A 19,926-nucleotide genomic window follows, 5' to 3' on the forward strand; every position below is an offset into this window, starting at 1 on the left:
ATATATATATATATATATATATATATATATATATATATATATACAGTATATGTTTAGCCTATATACATCAGACTTCCAATACAACTCAGAGTCCTGCCACATGCAAAAGTTCTCTGACGACACTGCTATCGTGGGCTGCATCAGGAGTGGGCAGGAGGAGGAGTATGGGGACCTAATCAAGGACTTTGTTAAATGGTGCGACTCAAACCACCTACAACTGAACACCAGCAAAACCAAGCAGCTGGTCGTGAATTTTAGGACAGCCCAGACCCCTCATGGACCCCGTGATCATCAGAGGTGACAGTGTGCAGAGGGCGCAGACCTATAAATACCAGGGAGTGCAGCTGGATGTTAAATTAGACTGGACTGCCAATACTGATGCTCTGTGTAAGAAAGGACAGAGCCGGTTATACTTCCTTAGAAGGCTGTCGTCCTTCAACATCTGCAATAAGATGCTGCATATCAGACGGTTGTGGCGAGCGCCCTTTTCTACGCGGTGGTGTGCTGCGAGGCAGCATTAAGAAGAAGGACACCTCACGCCTGGACAAACTGGTGAGGAAGGCAGGCTCTATTGTTGGCATGGAGCTGGACAGCTTGAAATCTATGGCAGAGCAACGGGCGCTGATCAGGCTCCTATCAATTATGGAGAATCCACTGCATCCACTAAATAATGTCATCTCCAGACAGAATCTTTAATTTTATATTTTTTTTGTATCAGTATGCTGCTGCTGGAGTATGTGAATTTCCCCTTGGGATCAATAAAGTATCTATCTATCTATCTATCTATCTATCTATCTATCTATCTATCTATCTATCTATCTATCTATCTATCTATCTATCTATCTATCTATCTATCTATCTATAAATGTGTCACTATGAACAGGATACTAGGGGAGCTTTCTTCATCTTACCTGTATCACAGATGGCTGCAATCGACTTTGGCTAGGTAGCGGTGGCACATAGCACCCAGTCCCAAGCACAAGAAAAAAAGAACATTCAAAAATTGTGATTAGTGACCAGTCTGTAAAACAGCAAAATGGGATAAGAAAAGAAAAAAAATATGATGAAAAAGCAAACCTAAACAGATGTGTTTTTAATAATTCTTTAAAGTGTTCAGCTATGCTGGCCTGGATTTTCTGTAATGGTAAAGAATTCTTAAAATCGTTGGATGATGTCGAGCTAAATGAACCCTCAGATTCATAGTATTCTTCCCACTAACTAAAAACTAAGTCTTCTCGCACGCTACATTTGCTTTTATTATCATCTGCATTGTAATTAAAGTATTTCCACACCTTACTTTCTCTCTTTCTACCCACAAACATTTGTGCAAAACTTGTCATCATCAACCACATGTGCTTACTGCTTCAACGAACAGAAGTTTCACCACGTAACTATAGTAGGCCCAAGGTACAAGGTCACCGCATAGTAAACAGCACAACGTAACAGAACGCTCAGGGCGGCCTACAAACAACCCCTCTGCACGACTAAACCGGACTGAACGAAAATGCTATTGCTGTTTTTTTTTTTTTACTCAATTTTCGTTCCCTTTTTAGTTCATTCTCATATCTCTAATTTTTATTTTTATTTAGTTTTAGTTTCTCTGTTTGCCTTAATTTTAGTTCTCGTGCTTGTAAAACGAAAAACAATATTTTTAGTTCTAGTTCTCGTTTTCATTTTGAACATATCACTGAATCGACGTAGGATAAAGAGACTCTAGGAAGAATGGGAGCAATCCGTCACAATGCCATAGGCTTTGCAAGTACAGTGTCTTCGATGGAGGGTGGAGAGGTCCCAATGATCTTTTCTGCTGTGTGCACCATCTGTTGTAGGTCCTTACGGTCCTTGCCAGAGACACTGCAGTTCCCAAACCAGAAAGAAGGGGTTTATGTAAATCTGCTTTCACAAGATAAGGTTTGCAGTTACTTGCACCTCTCTATCCTATCTGCTAGGCTTTACTTTATTGTCTAGTTTAATTGAAATTTTCCAAACTGGCCTTTGTAATATTCAGTCGGGGGGCTGGAATGAAAGATCTTGGTGTGGATCTTAGGTTGGCAGTTCTTGGTCTAGGTCTGCGTTTTGGGAAAATGGCTTAACTCTACTTGAAGTGTATCCTGTCAATTCTGTTTAAATTGCATATTTAAAATGTATGTGGTCCCTGTTATACTGTATATAGCATAAACTGTGAAAACGTCAGAGTATACATTGCAAACTTTTATTTTGTCCACTTCATGTGTGACAAATGTTTATTCTGAAAACTTCATCCTGCCCATCAAGTATGTCGCCCCCCACTCGACATTAACCCTCCTACTTGCCCTTCAGCTCCTGGCTGCAGAGATACCTACTTGCACTTTCACCAAAGCCCAGACAAAAAATGTAAGCTAGCAGCTAACATTCAGCCACACAAATTTCTAAGGAGCCACATTTCTTTCATACTGGCTAAAAAGAGATATTCAGAGAGCATCCTTGCTTCTTAAAATAATAACAAGCCCACACTCCCCCAAATGTGGCCCCTTTCTCTTCCTTAGATGTTCGTATTCCTATATACCATAGTGATCAACGTGTTCTAAACATGCCTAAATGGTCTACTTGGACTTGGAATGCTGGGTATTAGCAACAGCAGAGATGTTGCAGACTAGCCTCCAAGTGCCCGTTCACAGACTTAAGGAAATTCATCGGCTTCAGAATTCATAAATAAGTAGAAAAGTGTGATGCATGCATCTTGAGCAACAGATGAGGTCTCATTTGAAATGAATTAAGTATGAACTCATGTCATCCCTCACGGTGGAAATCTGCGCACAAAGAGAGAGTAACAGACAGAAGCCTGTAGCGCTGTAAACGACTGTGCATATGGCAACAGGGGCTGTATGACAGTTACTTAGCATGAAGTCAGGAGAAAACATCCAAAAGGCTGCATTTGTTCACTTTTCTGGCAGAATGGCAGAGGAACACCCGGCTGAGTGCCTTCTTCTTCAAGCAGTCAGAAAAAGCAGGACGTTTACCACACACCACCTTGTAAACAACAAATACAATGCAATTTATTTCAGAGTAGTGCTTCATAGTCACAGTGCTTGGAATACTTCCAACCATATTCTCTAGTGTTAACATTGTTCTTTTTCAGAATCTATTCCAGTCATTTTCATCCCCCTTGTTACTCTACTAAGGTCCCCTCACTTCTCAGTGTAAATCTGAGCAGATGTCTTCCCCTCAAAACTTGTTCACATACCTCCAAAATGTAACTCTGAGAATGTCTCCTCACAAATCAGTTTATCCAGTGACTCCCACTTTAATCACAAATATTTTCCTTACACCTGATTTACTGACCCTAGCATAAATCTAACAAGTGTGGAAGATAGATGGCGCTATAACGCGCTAACCCGACACAGACGTTAGAGGCACAAGTCCACACGTGAATTTTATTTTACAGTGTCCCCAACAGCCCAAACACATACCTTTTTTATTCTTTATCTTTGCTTTCTTATTTTCTCTTTATCTCTCAGTCCTTTTCTCCTTCAGTCCTCCTCAGCAAGTTTCATCACCATCATCATCACTGTCATCATCATCATCCTCCTCCTCCTCATCCTCATCCTCCTCCTCCTGACTCTGGATCCTGGAATACTGGAATACTGGAATACTGCTTGCTGGCCCCTTATATAGGTCAGGAGCTCGTTGGTCAACTTCCAGCAGCAGTTCTGGGTGTGGTGGAAAAGCTGCTCTCCAAGGCTTAGCACCTCCTATCTCAGCTACAGCACTTCCTGTGGCAGCACCCACAGATCCCAACAGGGCAGCACCAAACTCCCACTCCCATGAAGCCCTGAGAGAGTCCGACGCACCACTGCAACCCAGGGGCCTGCCATCTAGCATTCCAGTGGAAGTAACGTTCTGGCCACACTTGCTCCCCTGGTCCTTCCAGTGTGGAGGCGTCCTCCATACAAGGTTTTGTCTGCTGCCCACCAGTGTGACTGTAACCAGGAATCTCACTATCCAGGTCTCCTCACGTTTGAGTTCACTGACAGAGTACAAGTTTGACTCATATCAGACCTTCTTCTTTCCCTGCTTGGCCACGGACACTGCCAGTTGACTCTGAGCTGGTTTCTTCAGTTACTCACTCCCTGTCTCGTCTCTTTGTTGAGTTCACCCTGGTTTCCTTATCTGCTAGTTTAGCCACTGTCCCTTTCAAGTTCAAATATTGACTACTTGTGTGGCTCCATCCATCCATCCATTTTCCAACCCGCTGAATCCGAACACAGGATCACGGGGGTCTGCTAGAGCCAATCCCAGCCAACACAGGGCGCAAGACAGGGAACCAATCCTGGGCAGGGCACCAACCCACCGCAGGACACATACACAAACACCCACACACCAAGCACACCCACGGGCCAATTTAGAATCGCCAATCGACCTAACCTGCATGTCTTTGGACTGTGGGAGGACGCAGACACGGGGAGAACATGCAAACTCCACGCAGGGAGGACCCGGGACGCGAACCTCTCCTTACTGCGAGGCAGCAGCGCTACCACTGCGCCACCGTGCTGCCCACTTGTGTGACTCTGATCAGGTATTCCCAGTTGAGCCACTGACCCCAGAGTGTCTCTGAGCAGACCTCCTTAACTTCTCTTCAACCAATGATTCCCAAAGTAACTCTAATCCTTGCTTCCCAGTTCAGGCACTGACTCGCTGTGTGACTCTGATTAGCTAATCCCAGTTTGGAAATGGACTTTACGTGTGACTCTAATCATAGTCTTCTCAACCTTCAAGTTAATTGACTCACCAGCAGTGTTACCTTGATAAGATTTCCTCCTTTCCTAGATCAGCCCCTAGCCCAGTGGTTCTCAAACTGTGGGGCGCAAAGTAACAAAAAGGGGGGCGCGAAGATGTGAAAAAAATAAAACAAGAATTGAAAATATGAAAAATACATCTATTGAAACCAAAACAAATTAACTACATTCTGATACTAGAAAAATAAATATAGAGTTAGATAAATGTCGATAAAAGTTAAGTAGGTATAATAAAATATGCATCTATGATATATCATTAATTAAAAAAGAACAAATTGGTATTAGTGGGCTCCTTTCAAAAAAACATTAGGGGGGCCGCGATTAAAACTGTTATGAAAACTCGGGTCGCAAATACTTAAAGGTTGAGAAACGCTGCCCTAGCCCCAGTGAGACTGGGTTCAGTGCCCATTTTCACCAAGAGTCTCAGAATTGCTTTTTACGAATAGCACCAAAGGTCTGAAAAACTGTCGTACCCCAGAGTAATATATGGGATGTCGTTATGAAGCATCCTACTCCCAATTCCAGCAAGAAGTAGGAGACCATGTTTGAGAATGAATGACATCACGATTTTACAGTACCCCCCCAGGACTCAAATTAGCATTTGCAATGTTTTCTGATTTTCTGATTTTTTTATATTTTCTAAAGTTTTCTGATACTAACACAAGACTTCACCATGAAGATGTGGATAATAATAATAATAATAATAATAATAATAATAATAATAATAATAATAATCAAAGTAGTAGGAGAAAAAGAAGGAAAACATAATAATGTAGGAACTTCTTCTTTCAGCTACTCTTGTTAGGGGTTACCACAGCGGATCATCCTCTTCCATCTCTGTCTGTCCTCTACATCTTGTTCTGTTACACCCATCACCTGCATCTCCTCACTCACCACATCCATAAACCTTCTCTTAGGCCTTCCTCTTTTCCTTTTACCCAGCAGCTCTATCCTTAACATCCTTCTCCCAATATACTCAGCATGTAGGATACGGTACTAAATTACTGCACGTACTTGTTGCCACTTCACAACAGAATCAAGAATAATAACTGTAACAAGCACCGAGATGGAAGACCAAGACACACACACACACACACTCACACTGAATGAGGCTGAAGCTCAATAATGAGTGAATGTATTTAACCATGAATTATCCATGGTTGTACATCCCACTGTTATGGCCATGGCAAATGCCTTCTAAAGTAACAGTTGCTGAAATTAGCCATGGCTAGCTCTTTTTGCATTGTTTCTGAAGTTCTGCTCACTCTGGTTGTTTTCTACTAAGCTGTGATTCCCCGCTTATTTTCTGCAAGACTCTATTTATTTAATGCACTAGGAGTCCCTGCCTGCCTTCTTGAACCTTCCTGGGCATGTAAAGTGTAATGGGGGGTTTGTGGAATGCTCAGTGTGACATTTCGCTGTCAATCATCCATCCAGCCCTGCCTGTCTTCAGGGTAATATGCTGGCTGCTCCAGCACAGTTTTCATCCGTGACCACGTGTGTATTGATACTGTGACATTGCTTGTGAGTCACATATATGTGTTGACACACAGCAATGATCTTTACATGTGTGCTGATTTCCTTAACCCCTTGTTGTATAAATTTATTTACAATTATATAAAAAAAGAAATGATTTGTGTTTTTGCTGCCAAGCAGATGCTAAATTAAGTGGAGATTGTTAATTTGAACATAGCACACAAACAAACAATAAGCTGGTATGCATTTTTATCTTAGCACAACTTACCTGAAATTTGGACAATTTCTTGAAATTAGCAGGCAAAATCTATGTGCAAGGCCACCCCAACACTTCACTTCCATCAGGCGGATATAGTTTCCACTGCTAGATGGTGTGACCAGGGCTTCCAATACGATCCTTGGTAGGTATTGAATACACATCAACTGGTATTGGCGGGATACATATGCCACCTCAGCTGCATTCAGGCTGGAAGTGTTTTGAAGCGATTTCGCAACCTTCTTCTACAAGGGGTTAAATGCACATTACCCCATGTGTAGTGGTGGTGAAATGTATAAATCTGATGCAAATCAAAAATGTGTTTTTCTTATAGCCAAAAAATGTAAAATTACCAACACTATAATTTCCGCTAACGGTGCATGGCTGTAGATGGAGCGACCACGTAATATACAAGATTTGCTATGAATATTTGTCAAATCAATATTTTTTAATGAGTTCATTGCTGTCCAGCATTTCCAAAACATTCAGTATTTCCTGAAATATGTGGGTCAAGCTCTTCCTGTACATCATCTTCTAGCAGCCCCTGGCAAGTTGGCACCTAAATCCTGATGAAGTTTGGAGTAGTTTCCTAATTTAGAAAAAGTGATAAAATGCTTTCATAATCATAAAAGTAAAACCAAATTTGCATCACTCTGAGATTTTTTGCGCCATCGAGGGCTGTTTTCCTCCTTTGAGAAGCCTGATAATGATGGACAGTGGTCTTTTTATTTCTCTCCCTCTTCGGTCACTGATTTAGATTTTTGCCGTTCTTCTCTCATAGTTATGGAGCTGGTAGTTTCAAATTTGATGCCCAGCTGCCAGATGTTCACAGAGACACAATCTCTTTATGCTCCATCCACAAGATTTCGATATGATGTCTTAAAGATCATAACTAGTAGTCTATCTTCGGCTACAGTTCCTTGTGCTTTCAAACACGCAGTTGTACATCCAATCGTGAAAAAACCTGATCTTGACCCTGCCGTCTTCTCCAATCTTCGTCCAATTTCCAAACTACCTTTCCTGTCAAAATTACTCGAAAAAGTAGTTTATGAGCAATTAATTCACCACCTACAGGACCATCAGGTAATGGACCTTTTTCAGTCAGGCTTTAGGCCCCAACACAGCACAGAAACCGCGCATTTACGTGTCCTAAATGATGTCCTTTTGGCATTGGACTCAGGACTCTACGTGATTATGGTTCTTCTCGATTTATCTGCTGCCTTCGACACAATCGACCACGACATCATGATCTCCCGACTCGAATCCTGGGCTGGTGTATCTGGCTTAGCCCTTGACTGGTTCAGGTCATATTTCTGCAACAGGACTCTTAGAGTCATGCTAGACGATTTTTCATCTGAATCAGTCCCACTCCCATGTGGTGTCCCCCAGGGTTCCATTTTGGGGCCACTACTTTTTTCAATTTACATCCTGCCTTTAGGTGCAATTTTTAGAAAACATGCAATCTCGTATCACCTATATGCTGATGACTGCCAAATTTATTTCTCCCTCAAGTCAACTGACTCCACTAAACCTCTTCTCAACTGCTTATCTGACATTAAGGACTGGCTGGCTGTAAACTTCCTTTACCTGAACGATTCAAAAACCGAGGTCATTGTTTTTAGTCCCGACCGCAAACAGACCCTACCCCTTGACCTCGACTTTCTTCCCATTCCAGTAACTTCGTCTGTTTCCAATCTTGGAATCAAAATGGATATGGTCCTGAAAATGGATGCTCAAGTCAACAGCACAGTAAAATCCTGCTTTTTCCATCTCAGGCAAATTGCCAAACTCAAACCAATTCTGCCTTACCACCTCCTGGAATCAGTAATCCATGCATTCATTACGTCCTGGCTCGACTATTCTAATTCCTGCCTATATGGTATTAGTAAAGCCACTCTTTCGAGACTCCAATTGGTTCAAAATGCGGCTGCAAGGCTTTTAACTGGAAGCAGCAGAAGCCAACACATTACACCGATTTTAAAAACCCTACACTGGCTGCCGGTTAGATTCAGAATTGATTTTAAGATACTCCTCTTAACCTATAAGGCACTAAATGGTCTAGCCCCTGCCTACTTGAGTGTCTTGCTCCATCGTCACAATCCCCCTCGTGTTCTTAGATCCGCAGATCAGCTGCTCCTAACCGTTCCCAAGGCACATTTTAAAGCTCGTGGTGAAAGGGCTTTTTCTGTCTGTGCACCCAAGCTCTGGAACTCCTTACCTTTAGTGGTTAGGCAAGCCGCTTCAGTCACCACATTCAAATCACACCTAAAAACGCACTTCTTCACATTGGCTTTTAATTCTTAACCTGTCTTATTTCCACTTGCTTTTTGCTATTTCTCTGTTTTATTGGGTCCCCTGACCTGTTTTTTAGTGTCTCTGTTTTAATTCTCTCTTAATGTTTGTTTTTAATATTTTGCTTTTAGTCTTGCTTGTTTTAACTGTACAGCGCTTCGGTCAGTTGTAATGCTGTGTTTTTAAGCGCTTAACAAATAAAAATGGTATGGTATGGTATGGTAAGATTTTTGTTTTCCCAACAGGAAATGCTGAAAGCAAGATTTTGTAATTAATACAAATGAACTCGGAGGCTGCCAAAATGAGCATTGTCCTCATCACATACCTACCATTCTTGTTTCTTTTGTCTTGCTATCTCTTCACATACATGCGTCTTTCACAAGATGCCTAGATAAGACTTTATTAGAAGAGCTGGCAACATCCCAGAACAGATTCGGCTAGTAAAAGCAAATCTTGATGACAGAAGTTTGAAAAAGGTGTCACTTGAATGAGTGAGCCATTGGCAAATCTATTAAATCAATCAGCAAACGAGGAGCACAGCTACGTCTTTTACCTCTAAAATTGTAAAATTTCCTCCCTGTAATCTTCTCTACTGTAACTTACATTTGCTAACATTATCATTGCAGTAGAATGGCGCTAAATAAAGTATAGTCTGAATGATTGGGAACACCATTGTGATTGGGGGCACTCTTGTGTCTCTGATATGTGTGTGTAATTCATCTGCATGCTTTACCTTACAGGTGATTTTTGAGGCGGTGTCCCTGAAGGCTCATCCCGGATACATTGCAGTGGATGAAGTGCGGGTGTTGGCTCACCCTTGCAGTAAGTGTCTCCATTTTTTGTTATTTCCTATCAGAGTACCTCTTTAAAACTTCAGAGATTTATACCTGTCGGAGCTAACCGTGGTACTCCCTCCAGTCTGACCTATCTGGGCTTGCAGTCACCTTCACTTCTCTGTTTCATTAAACACAATAAAATATGAGGTGTGCATTCCTGCTGATCCTCATGTTGCTAGATGCTAAGGCAGCATGGAGATCCTGGCCAGCTTCAGCTCAGAGAAGTACACACTGCAAGTACCTGTTGGTGTGCTCCTCAGTGTGAGTGAGGTGGGATTTTTAGAAATGTTGTCTCTTTGTTCTGCATCCTGAAGCCACATGCTGTCCTCCCTGATGTGCCTACCACAATGCACTGCACATTTGTAACATTTTTCGCATTCAGGGAAGGTGTTTCCTTTTATGCCAGCATTAAATCTGTGACTTACTCTTGGTGGATTTTATTATTTTGTCGAAAGCAATGACTGTCTGCAGCAAACTGGTGAGAGAAATGCCTCATTATTTACTCCAGATGACTCGAATTCAGAGCTCAGAGACTGGCAAGAAGTGTGAGGGGGTAGGCATAAGTGCAATGGCCATTGAGCACAATGTATAGAATAAGCAGACCTGGCAGGAAGCCATTTGCAGCTGCCTTTACTTTTGTGACAGCATCTATTGTAAAAGATGCTTTATAAAAAATATTTATATGTTAATGTATGCTTTAGTAGACTGCTTGTACAAATTTCCTCTGTGAAAAATGTATAATTGAGCAGGGCCATTGATTCTATGACAGCATGTAGACTCTGATGATGCTATGCTGAATGTCTTATGTAAAACATCCATCTCTCCATTTTTGAACGTGTTTCTCGGTGCCTGTCCTGGCAGCGTTCGGCTTAAGGCAGGCGTCAGCTATGGATTCCAGCCGATGGCCATACTCATTTCCTCACGCACACATACAATCTTGAAGTACCAAGAAGAAAATCCATACAGACCTGGGAAGGGCACGCAAATGTCTTACCGGCCGCACCGATTTGTTAAGGAGTAATGGCAACCGCTGTGCCATCTGAAACAGATGGATACAATTATCTGAAAAGCTTCCAGTTTAAAGGAAGCTATAAAAGTCGGGAGCTTTATGGGATATGAAGTGCTTTGCGATAAAAGACACTGTGGAAGGTGTAAAACAAAACTGAGTGACTTTAAATCTACTCAGAAGGCACTGGCTAAATAAGTTCAGCTGTGTTACAAGGTTTACTGTGAGAGGTGCCACGTTAAACTGACTGTTTTTTACTCTTTTCAAGCACCTTACAAGAAAGCCATGGTTAAGTGTACAGTAAAATTAATTTATTTAAAAGTGGCCATATAAAGGGGTGCAATATATAACTGTTTGATTTAATTGTGTGATGTACAGCTGTGAAAAGCTTTGTAAGAATATATTTACTTAGAGAAAATATATGAAGAGCATCACAGGGATATTGGTGGAGAAAGACTCTAGCTAAAACATAAATACAGATTGTCAGAATAAAGTCCAACCCAAAAAATCCTGTAAAAAAACATGTATGTGATTTAAATAATAACATTTTTAATAAATAATAAACTATTATTTTTTTAATGCATTATGATTTACTAGCCGTGCTACGCATCTAAGACGGGTTGAAATATAAGCAGTCAAAGGTAGACCTCAACGTTAACATTTGCAGTGCACCATGAGATGCATGGGTCTCAGTTATTTACCATCTGGTATGGGATTTGTAAAATCAGTGATCTGCCATCTGTTGAAATGGCAAATGCAATGCATTTAATTATTAAAACTGTGATGCGCCATGTGTTGGAATGACAGAGACATAGTAACTGGACAGACACACAGACACTTACCTTTTTATTAAGCTAGATTTTTGTTTGTTAAATTGTTTATTTCATTATTTTTTTCCATAGGCAACTAACCATCGCATGATACATTATAATTGCTCACAACCTATCCATTTTATACATTTTGACTGAAATGCAGAAAATAATCCATGTTTTAGTATGCTGCCTAGACTAACTCATGTAAATCCAATTTCATAAACATCACAAAATAAAATTATTCAGAAAAATGGGACAGTGCAGGAGCACAGCTCTGCCTTACATATTCAGTTTGCATATTCTCTTTCTCTTATTGTTTTGCACTCTTAGTAACTTAGACCATGCTACATAGCATATCAGGAAACAAGCATTGTCCAGCATTGCTGATCTTTGGTAAAGGTCTCGGCTTTGTCCGTCAGGTCTTGTACCATTGTTATTCTCCAAGTGTTACGCAGGTATCCTTTTGTTCATTTGGCGTAGGGAGGTACCCATGTCATTGCTGTCTTTGGGATCTGATGGTTCTTCATTCGCAGGATGTGGCCAACCAGCTGGAGTCTTCTGTGTGTGAGAGTGATGTGGAGCTTCATTGGTGATGTGATCGTAGAGTCGGATCTTTGAGCATTTGGCATAGGCACCTCTGCTGAAAGCTTCTTGTTGATAATTGCTGGGTTGCAACCACAACCCAAAAATGATTAAGTGCATATAACTGGTGTAGCTCTGTGTGCGTGTGAGTCTGCCCTGTGAGACACTGACATATTTTCCAGGGCTGGCACCCATTGTGCTCTAGCTCTGACAATTCTGACATTTACTATCTTTGTTTGTTAATGGATGGATGGACGTTTTAGAAATAGTGTGAACGATGTTAGAAATTGCATTAAGGTATAGGAAGTGCTTTATAATAAAACTATCAGCATGAATTTCCTAACATAAAGCTGCAATTTTATAGGGCTATGTGCACAAAATACGCACAATCAGTACAGTTCAAAATCTACTAGAGTAATTTAATGTAAAATCAATCGGCTCCTAGCGTCTGAAAATGATAACAACTCTGCTGATTTTGGTTCAGATTTAGTGACATCCTCACATACAGTCACATATACAGTACAGGCAGGTTGACATACGTCCACCAATGGTCAGATCACGTTTAGGGATACTAAAAACATTGAAACATGGGGACAACATTTTGAGCACTTCTCATATAACACCTATGGCTTGTGTAGGTATCTCCTGGAGAGATTTAACTTAAAATCAATTGGTTTCTAACATTTTTCAGTTCCAATTAACTGTGCCATGTTTCACTAGGACTGAGTGATTTGTTTTTGAGTTATTGTGTCTGCAGACCCATCCCAACACACAGTGGCAGATCTATCTATCTATACATATATATATAAACTGCTCAAAAAAATTAAAGGAACTCTTTGAAAATACATCAGATATCAATGGGAAAATAATCCTGCTGGCTATCTCTACTGATATGGAACGGGTAATGTGTTAAGAATGAAAGGACGCCACATCGTTTGATGGAAATGAAAACGATCAACCTACAGAGGGCTGAATTCAAAGTCACCCTGAAAATCAAAGTGTAAAAATGATGCGGCAGGCAGGCTCATCCATTTTGCTGAAATTTCATTGCAGCAACTCCAAATCGTACTCAGTATATTGTATGCCCCCCCAACGTGCTTGTATGCATGTCTGACAACGTCGGGGGGCATGCTCCTAATGAGACGACGGATAGTGTCCTGCGGGATCTCCTCCCAGATCTGGACCAGGGCATCACTGAGCTCCTGGACAGTCTGAGGTGCAACCTGGCGGCATCGGATGGACTGAAACATAATGTCACACTCATGAGGGGTTCTATTGAATTGAGTTCAGGCGAATGAGCGTGGGGGCCAGTCAATAATATCAATTCTTTAATCCTCCAGGAACAGCCTACATACTCTCACCACATGAGGCCAGGCATTGTCGTGCACCAGGAGGAACCCAGGACCCACTGCACCAGCACAGGGTCTTACAATGGGTCCAAGGATTTCATCCCGATACCTAATGGCAGTCAAGGTGCCGTTGCCTAGCCTGTAGAGGTCTGTGCGTCCCTCCATGGATATGTCTCCCCAGACCTTTACTGACCCACCACCAAATCGCTCAAGTTGAACGATGTTGCAGGCAGCATAACGTTCTCCACGGCTTCTCCAGACCCCTTCACGTCTGTCACATGTGCTCAGGGTGAACCTGCTCTCATCTGTGATAAGCACAGGGCACCAGTGGTGGACCTGCCAATTCTGATATTCTATGGCAAATGCCAATCAAGCTCCACGGTGCCTGGCAATGAACATAGGGCCTACTAGAGGACGTCGGGCCATCAGGCCACCCTCATGAAGTCTGTCTCTGATTGTTTGGTCAGAGATATTCACACCAATAGCCTGCCTGCTGGAGGTCATTTTGTAGGCTCTGGCAGTGCTCATCCTGTTCCTCCTTGCCCAAAGGAGCAGATACCGGTGGGTCCTGCTGATGGGTTAAGGACCTTCTACGGCCCTGTCCAGCTCTCCCAGAGTAACTGCCTGTCTCCTAGAATCTCCTCCATGCCCCAGACACTGTCCTGGGAGACACAGCAAACCTTCTGGCAATGATACATATTGATGTGCCTGCCATACTGGAGAAGTTGGACTCTGTAGGGTCCAGGTATCGCCTCATTGACCGTAGCCAAATGCAAAACTAGTGAAAAAACAGATGAGGAGGAAAAAATGTCAGTGGCCTCCACCTGTTAACCCATTCAACAACAACAACAACATTTATTTATAAAGCACATTTTCATACAAAAAGTAGCTCAAAGTGCTTTACATAATGAAGAAAAGAAAAATAAAAGACAAAATAAGAAATTAAAATAAGACAACATTAGTTAACATAGCAAAGGAGTAAGGTCCGATGGCCAGGGTGAACAGAAAAAACAAAAAAAAATCCAGACGGCTGGAGAAAAAAATAAAATCTGCAGGGGTTCCAGGCCACGAGACCGCCCAGTCCCCTCTGGGCATTCTACCTAACATAAATGAAATAGTCCTCTTTGTAGTTAGGGTTCTCACGGAGTCACTTGATGCTGATGGTCATACAGACTTGTGGCTTTTAATCCATCCATCATTGTTGGAACATCATGGTACTTTGAGTAAATGCGCCACCACCAAAAGGACACCGGAAAAGGAAACAGAAGAGAGTGTAGGGGTTAGTACAGATTTTAGAGCCACCATGAATAGTTATTATAATGAATTGGATATACAGAGTATCAGGATTTAAATTACAGTGAAGTTATGAGAAGGCCATGTTAAAGTAATGTGTTTTCAGCAGTGCTCCACTGTATTAGCCTGGCGAATTCCTATTGGCAGGCTATTCCAGATTTTAGGTGCATAACAACAGAAGGCCGCCTCACCACTTCTTTTAAGTTTTGCTCTTGGAATTCTAAGGAAACACTCATTTGAGGATCTGAAGTGATGATTTGGGGTGGCGCAGTGGTAGAGCTGCTGCCTCGCAGTTAGGAGACCCAGGTTCACTTCCCAGGTCCTCCCTGTGTGAAGTTTGCATGTTCTCTCCGTGTGTGCGTGGGTTTCCTCCGGGCGCTCCGGTTTCCTCCCACAGTCCAAAGACATGCAGGTTAGGTGGATTGGTGATTATTTAAGGCTTTATAAACCATAAGCAGAATTTTAAAGTCAATCCTGAATGACACAGGTAACCAGTGTAGTGACATCAAAACTGGAGAAATGTGCTCAGATTTTCTTTTCCTGGTTAGGATTCTAGCAGCTGCATTCTGCACTAGTTGCAAATGATTTATGTCTTTTTTGGGTAGTCCTGAGAGGAGTGCGTTACAGTAATCTAGTCGACTGAAAACAAAAGCGTGAACTAATTTCTCAGCATCTTTCAAAGATATAAGAGGTCTAACTTTTGCTATGTTTCTTAAGTAAAAAAATGCTGTCCTAGTGATCTGATTAATATGCGATTTAAAATTTAGATTACAGTCAACTGTTACCCCTAAGCTTTTTACCTCCGTTTTGACTTTTAATCCTAATGTATCCAGTTTATTTATAATAGCCTCATTGTATCCATTATTGCCAATCACTAAGATTTCAGTTTTCTCTTTATTTAACTTGAGAAAGTTACTATTCAGGCGGCACGGTGGCGCAGTGGGTAGTGCTGCTGCCTCGCAGTTGGGATACCTGGGGACCTGGGTTCGCTTCCCGGGTCCTTCCTGCGTGGAGTTTGCATGTTCTCCCCGTGTCTGCATGGGTTTCCTCCGGGCGCTCCGGTTTCCTCCCACAGTCCAAAGACATGCAAGTTAGGTGGATTGGCGATTCTAAATTGGCCCTAGTGTGTGCTTGGTGTGTGGGTGTGTGTCCTGCGGTGGGTTGGCACCCTGCCCGGGATTGGTTCCCTTTGTTGGCTGGGATTGGCTCCAGCAGACCCCCATGACCCTGTGTTCGGATTCAGCGGGTTAGAAGATGGATGGATGGATGAAAGTTACTATTCATCCATTCTGAGATACAAGTTAGACATTGTGTTAGTGAATCAAGAGAATCGGGGTCATCAGGAGCTATTGATAAATACAGCTGTGTGTCATCAGCATAGCTGTGGTAGCTCACGTTGTGCCCTGAGATAATCTGACCTAACGGAAGCATGTAGATTGAGAAGAGCAGCGGACCCAGGATAGAGCCTAGTGGAACACCATATAGGATATCATGTGTCCTTGAGTTGTAATTACCACAACTAACAAAGAATTTTCTCCCTGCCAGGTAGGATTCAAACCAATTTAAGACACTGCCAGAGAGGCCCACCCATTGACTTAAGGCTATTTCTAAGAATATTATGATCAATGGTGTAAAATGCGGCACTCAGATCTAAGAGGATGTGAACAGATAAATGGCCTCTGTCTGCATTTACCCACAAGTCATTTACTACTTTAACGAGTGCAGTTTCTGTGCTGTGATTTGTTCTAAAACCTGACTGAAATTTATCAAGAATAGCATGTTTATTGAGGTTCCAATTAATTCCATTCATTCCTGTTTTGGGGGTCGTCTCATTGTTGCCCCTCTATTGCACCTGTTGTTAACTTCATTAACACCAAAGCAGCTGAAACTGATTAACAAACCCCTTTGCTACTTAAGTGACAGATCAGTAGCTCAGACGTTTAATTGACTTCATGCTATGCTCTGATTAAAAAGTGTTCCTTGAATTTTTTGAGCAATATATATACTGTATATACAGTATATATATATGTATGTATGTATGTATGTATGTATGTATGTATGTATGTATGTATGTATATATTATGTATATGTATACTAGCCACGATAACTGCCAGAATAAGGTAATAGGGAATATTTTTTATTTATTCTATCTCTTGCCCTATGTCTTCCTTCAGCGACTTTCCTCTGTATTTATGTGTGTGTGAACTTCTCTTAACTTGTGCTCCATCTCTGAAGCACATGCCAATAAAGCTTCTTGCTTCTTAGACTATGTCATTAATTTCAAGGCACATTTCTTACCTCCTGTCCAGTTTTATACTTGCTGTATTTGAAGGTAACTCTCTTAGCATGAATCTTAACTCCTCCTCGTGCATCTAACACTTGTACGTCACCAATGCCAAACTGACCAATCACACCAAAGCCACACTGAACATTCAGATTGCTCAGGACGACTAGACACACAGACCTTAGTGTTTTATTATGTTATAAACAGTAGCTGTGCTACACATCTAACATTGGTTGAAATCTTAGTCATCAAAGTAGACCTCAGTGATAATGTTTGCAGTGCAACATCTATTTATTTATTATGCAATGCATATGGCAATAAAATGCATTGCTTTTGTCATTTCAACATATGTTGCACCACAAACATTTGTAGTAATAGAACGCACTATGAAAAATGTTTGTGATGCACCATCTGTTGGAATGACAAACGCAATGCATTTTGTTACCTCAAATGTTTGTGATGTGCCATCGGACACAACAACCTGTACAACACACTGATACACAGACACACAGACTGTTTTTGCTTTATTTTATAGATAAAAATAAATATTTTTGGTGTCATCAAAGATTTACAAAACAGATTTCAATGAACTACTTTAGGGGCATAGTCATAAGAACATTTTTATTTGGAGTAAGTTTTGAGTGTAGGAGTGCATCGACAGTGATGTATTTTTTAAAAAGATGGCGTACAGTAACATACGAGGGGCATTCAAATATAAACAGGAATTTATGAGCTGCACTTTATTTATTGAATACAATGTAAGACTTACACACTATTTTTCTGTGTAGTCTCCTTCCACTGCAATCCACTTGTTCCAGCTCTCAGGAAGCTTCTTAATCCCTGAAGAGAAGTCTTTTGACTTGCACAACGTCAATAACCTCCTCATTTGACTTGAACTTCTTCCCTCCTAAAAATTCCTTAAATGGACCGAAGAGATGATAGTCCCTCTCTGAATAACTTGCACCAATCATACACTGTAGACTGAGAGAGACACTCATCACCAAACTGATTTTTAAGTCTGGAATAAATCTCAGATGGAATGACTCCTTCATTTGTCAAAAATGGAATAATAATGCACTGCGCAACACTACTGTGCACCTACGGCTCCGACATGCTGATTACAACTGACAGGAAGGGGGGAAAGAGCAGCTAGCACTACTAACAACAAGTTCATATATGTGTGTGTTTGTCCAATGAGTCAGGTCTACCTTGCACTTATTTATAAGAACAGAACATGAAAATTCCTGTTTATAATCGAACACCCCTCGTATCTCTTCCTGGATACGTGTTCTTTGAGTAGCTGACTGATATTTAGTGAGTTGCTTAGGTAAAGCTCTTCAACATAAATTCTATTTCATTTACATGCAGCACTACATAACTAATGAATGGTTTAATACATATACACATCCTCCAACTCGCTTGTCTAATTTCAGGTCGTGGAGGTCAGAATCTATCCAAGCGTCTTTGGGCACAAAGCACAGCACATCCCTAGAGAAGGTGCCAGTTCATTGCAATTCTCTTCATGCACACATGGCACTCACTCACATGGAACAAGTTTAAGGTCTCTGACTAACCTGAAACGTGTCATTAGGGATGTTACAGAAAAACACACACTGACAAAGGGAAAACATGCAGACACTGCAACAAAGATGACAAGACATGAGTCAAGTGCTGGGCTGGTGAATCAGCAGCACTGACCACTGCACTTCTGTGCTGACCATATCTGGTTTGATGGTATATTAAATCATTTTAACTAATACTATGCACTTGATTGTGGCCAAGTCCTCAGGTAGTACTACAAAACGTAGACCTATTCAAACTCCCATTCTCTGTAAAAAAAACATGAAGGCAAGCACTGATAATGTGTGTTGCTTAATACGAGCCTCAGTCTCCTTTTTACTTTGTTTCAGGGAAAGCTCCTCATTTCCTGCGGCTGCAGAATGTGGAAGTCAATGTTGGACAAAACGCATCCTTTCAGTGCTTTGCCAGTGGCAAGTGGTCTCAACATGACAAGCTTTGGCTGCAGGTTTGTACGTTCATCTCATCTGTGCTGAATACGGGACAAGGATGGGGTTGGACGTTTGTTTTTTCATATTGTGTGATGGTGATTTGAATGCTGTATTTTGTGCAGCTATTGAGCCCTCACTAAAATGGAGCTTCTAGCTTTTCTATGATTCCATCTATTTATCCGTCCATTTTTAAAACTACTTAATCCAAGTAAAGGTCATGGAGGCCAGAGCCTTCTATGCAATGTTTGCATTATTGAAGGTTGGCAATGCCCACCTCCTTACATTCACTGCATGTGGAATGTTCTCTGTGGTCTGAGGTAACTCTAGCAGTGATTGGCATATCTGCACATGTGACAGTCTACTTCACTGTCGTTTTCTAGTAAGCACGTCTCAATGCTCTCAACTGAATTGCATGTTAGAAATTCCATATGGTGTTGTTTATGTGTTTTTGGCCTTGATCTCTGTAATCCTTACCCAGAAAATGCCAGGTATCCCTACATTGGACTGTGATCAGCTAGGGCAAGTAACTGCAGCGCATGGTCTGTTTTAGCCATTCATTACATTTTTCTTTTTGTGTTTTACAGCAGTGGAATGGAAAAGACACTGCGCTGATGGTCACCCGGGTCGTCAACCACCGTCGCTTCTCTGCCAACGTCAACGTTGCCGACACGTCACAGCGCAGTGTGAGCAAGTACAGATGTGTTATCCGGTCAGACGGTGGCTCTGGAGTCTCCAACTACGCGGAACTAATTGTAAAAGGTAAGGAGAGATAATAATAGGTATTAAGCATTCATCAGAGCCCAGCTGGCTGCGGTGTGCATCATTATCAATGGTAGAACCCTTCATTATTCCAACCGTCAACTTTAACCGCATGTGCTCTAATTTCTTTAATTATCTGCCAGTTGCTTCAGCAGCTTTGTTAGGAGGCTGATAGTAAAAGAACACAAAGAAAAGCG

The 19,926-nt window shown here is 41.6% G+C and overlaps 1 protein-coding gene across 11 annotated transcripts in view; it reads left to right on the top strand.

Annotated features, from left to right (window-relative positions):
* Nucleotides 1-19,926, top strand: part of ptprt (protein tyrosine phosphatase receptor type T) — a 651,792-nt gene that overhangs the window by 235,323 nt on the left and 396,543 nt on the right. For all 11 annotated transcript variants that reach the window (XM_028812019.2, XM_051932510.1, XM_051932511.1 and 8 more), the window contains exons 4-6: nt 9,540-9,621; nt 18,872-18,987; nt 19,555-19,729. In XM_028812019.2, coding sequence (XP_028667852.1) covers nt 9,540-9,621; nt 18,872-18,987; nt 19,555-19,729 — 373 coding nt within the window. The remainder of the gene's footprint in view (nt 1-9,539; nt 9,622-18,871; nt 18,988-19,554; nt 19,730-19,926) is intronic.

Source organism: Erpetoichthys calabaricus, chromosome 10 (assembly GCF_900747795.2).
Source record: "Erpetoichthys calabaricus chromosome 10, fErpCal1.3, whole genome shotgun sequence".
NCBI classification, from domain to species: Eukaryota; Metazoa; Chordata; class Cladistia; order Polypteriformes; family Polypteridae; genus Erpetoichthys; species Erpetoichthys calabaricus.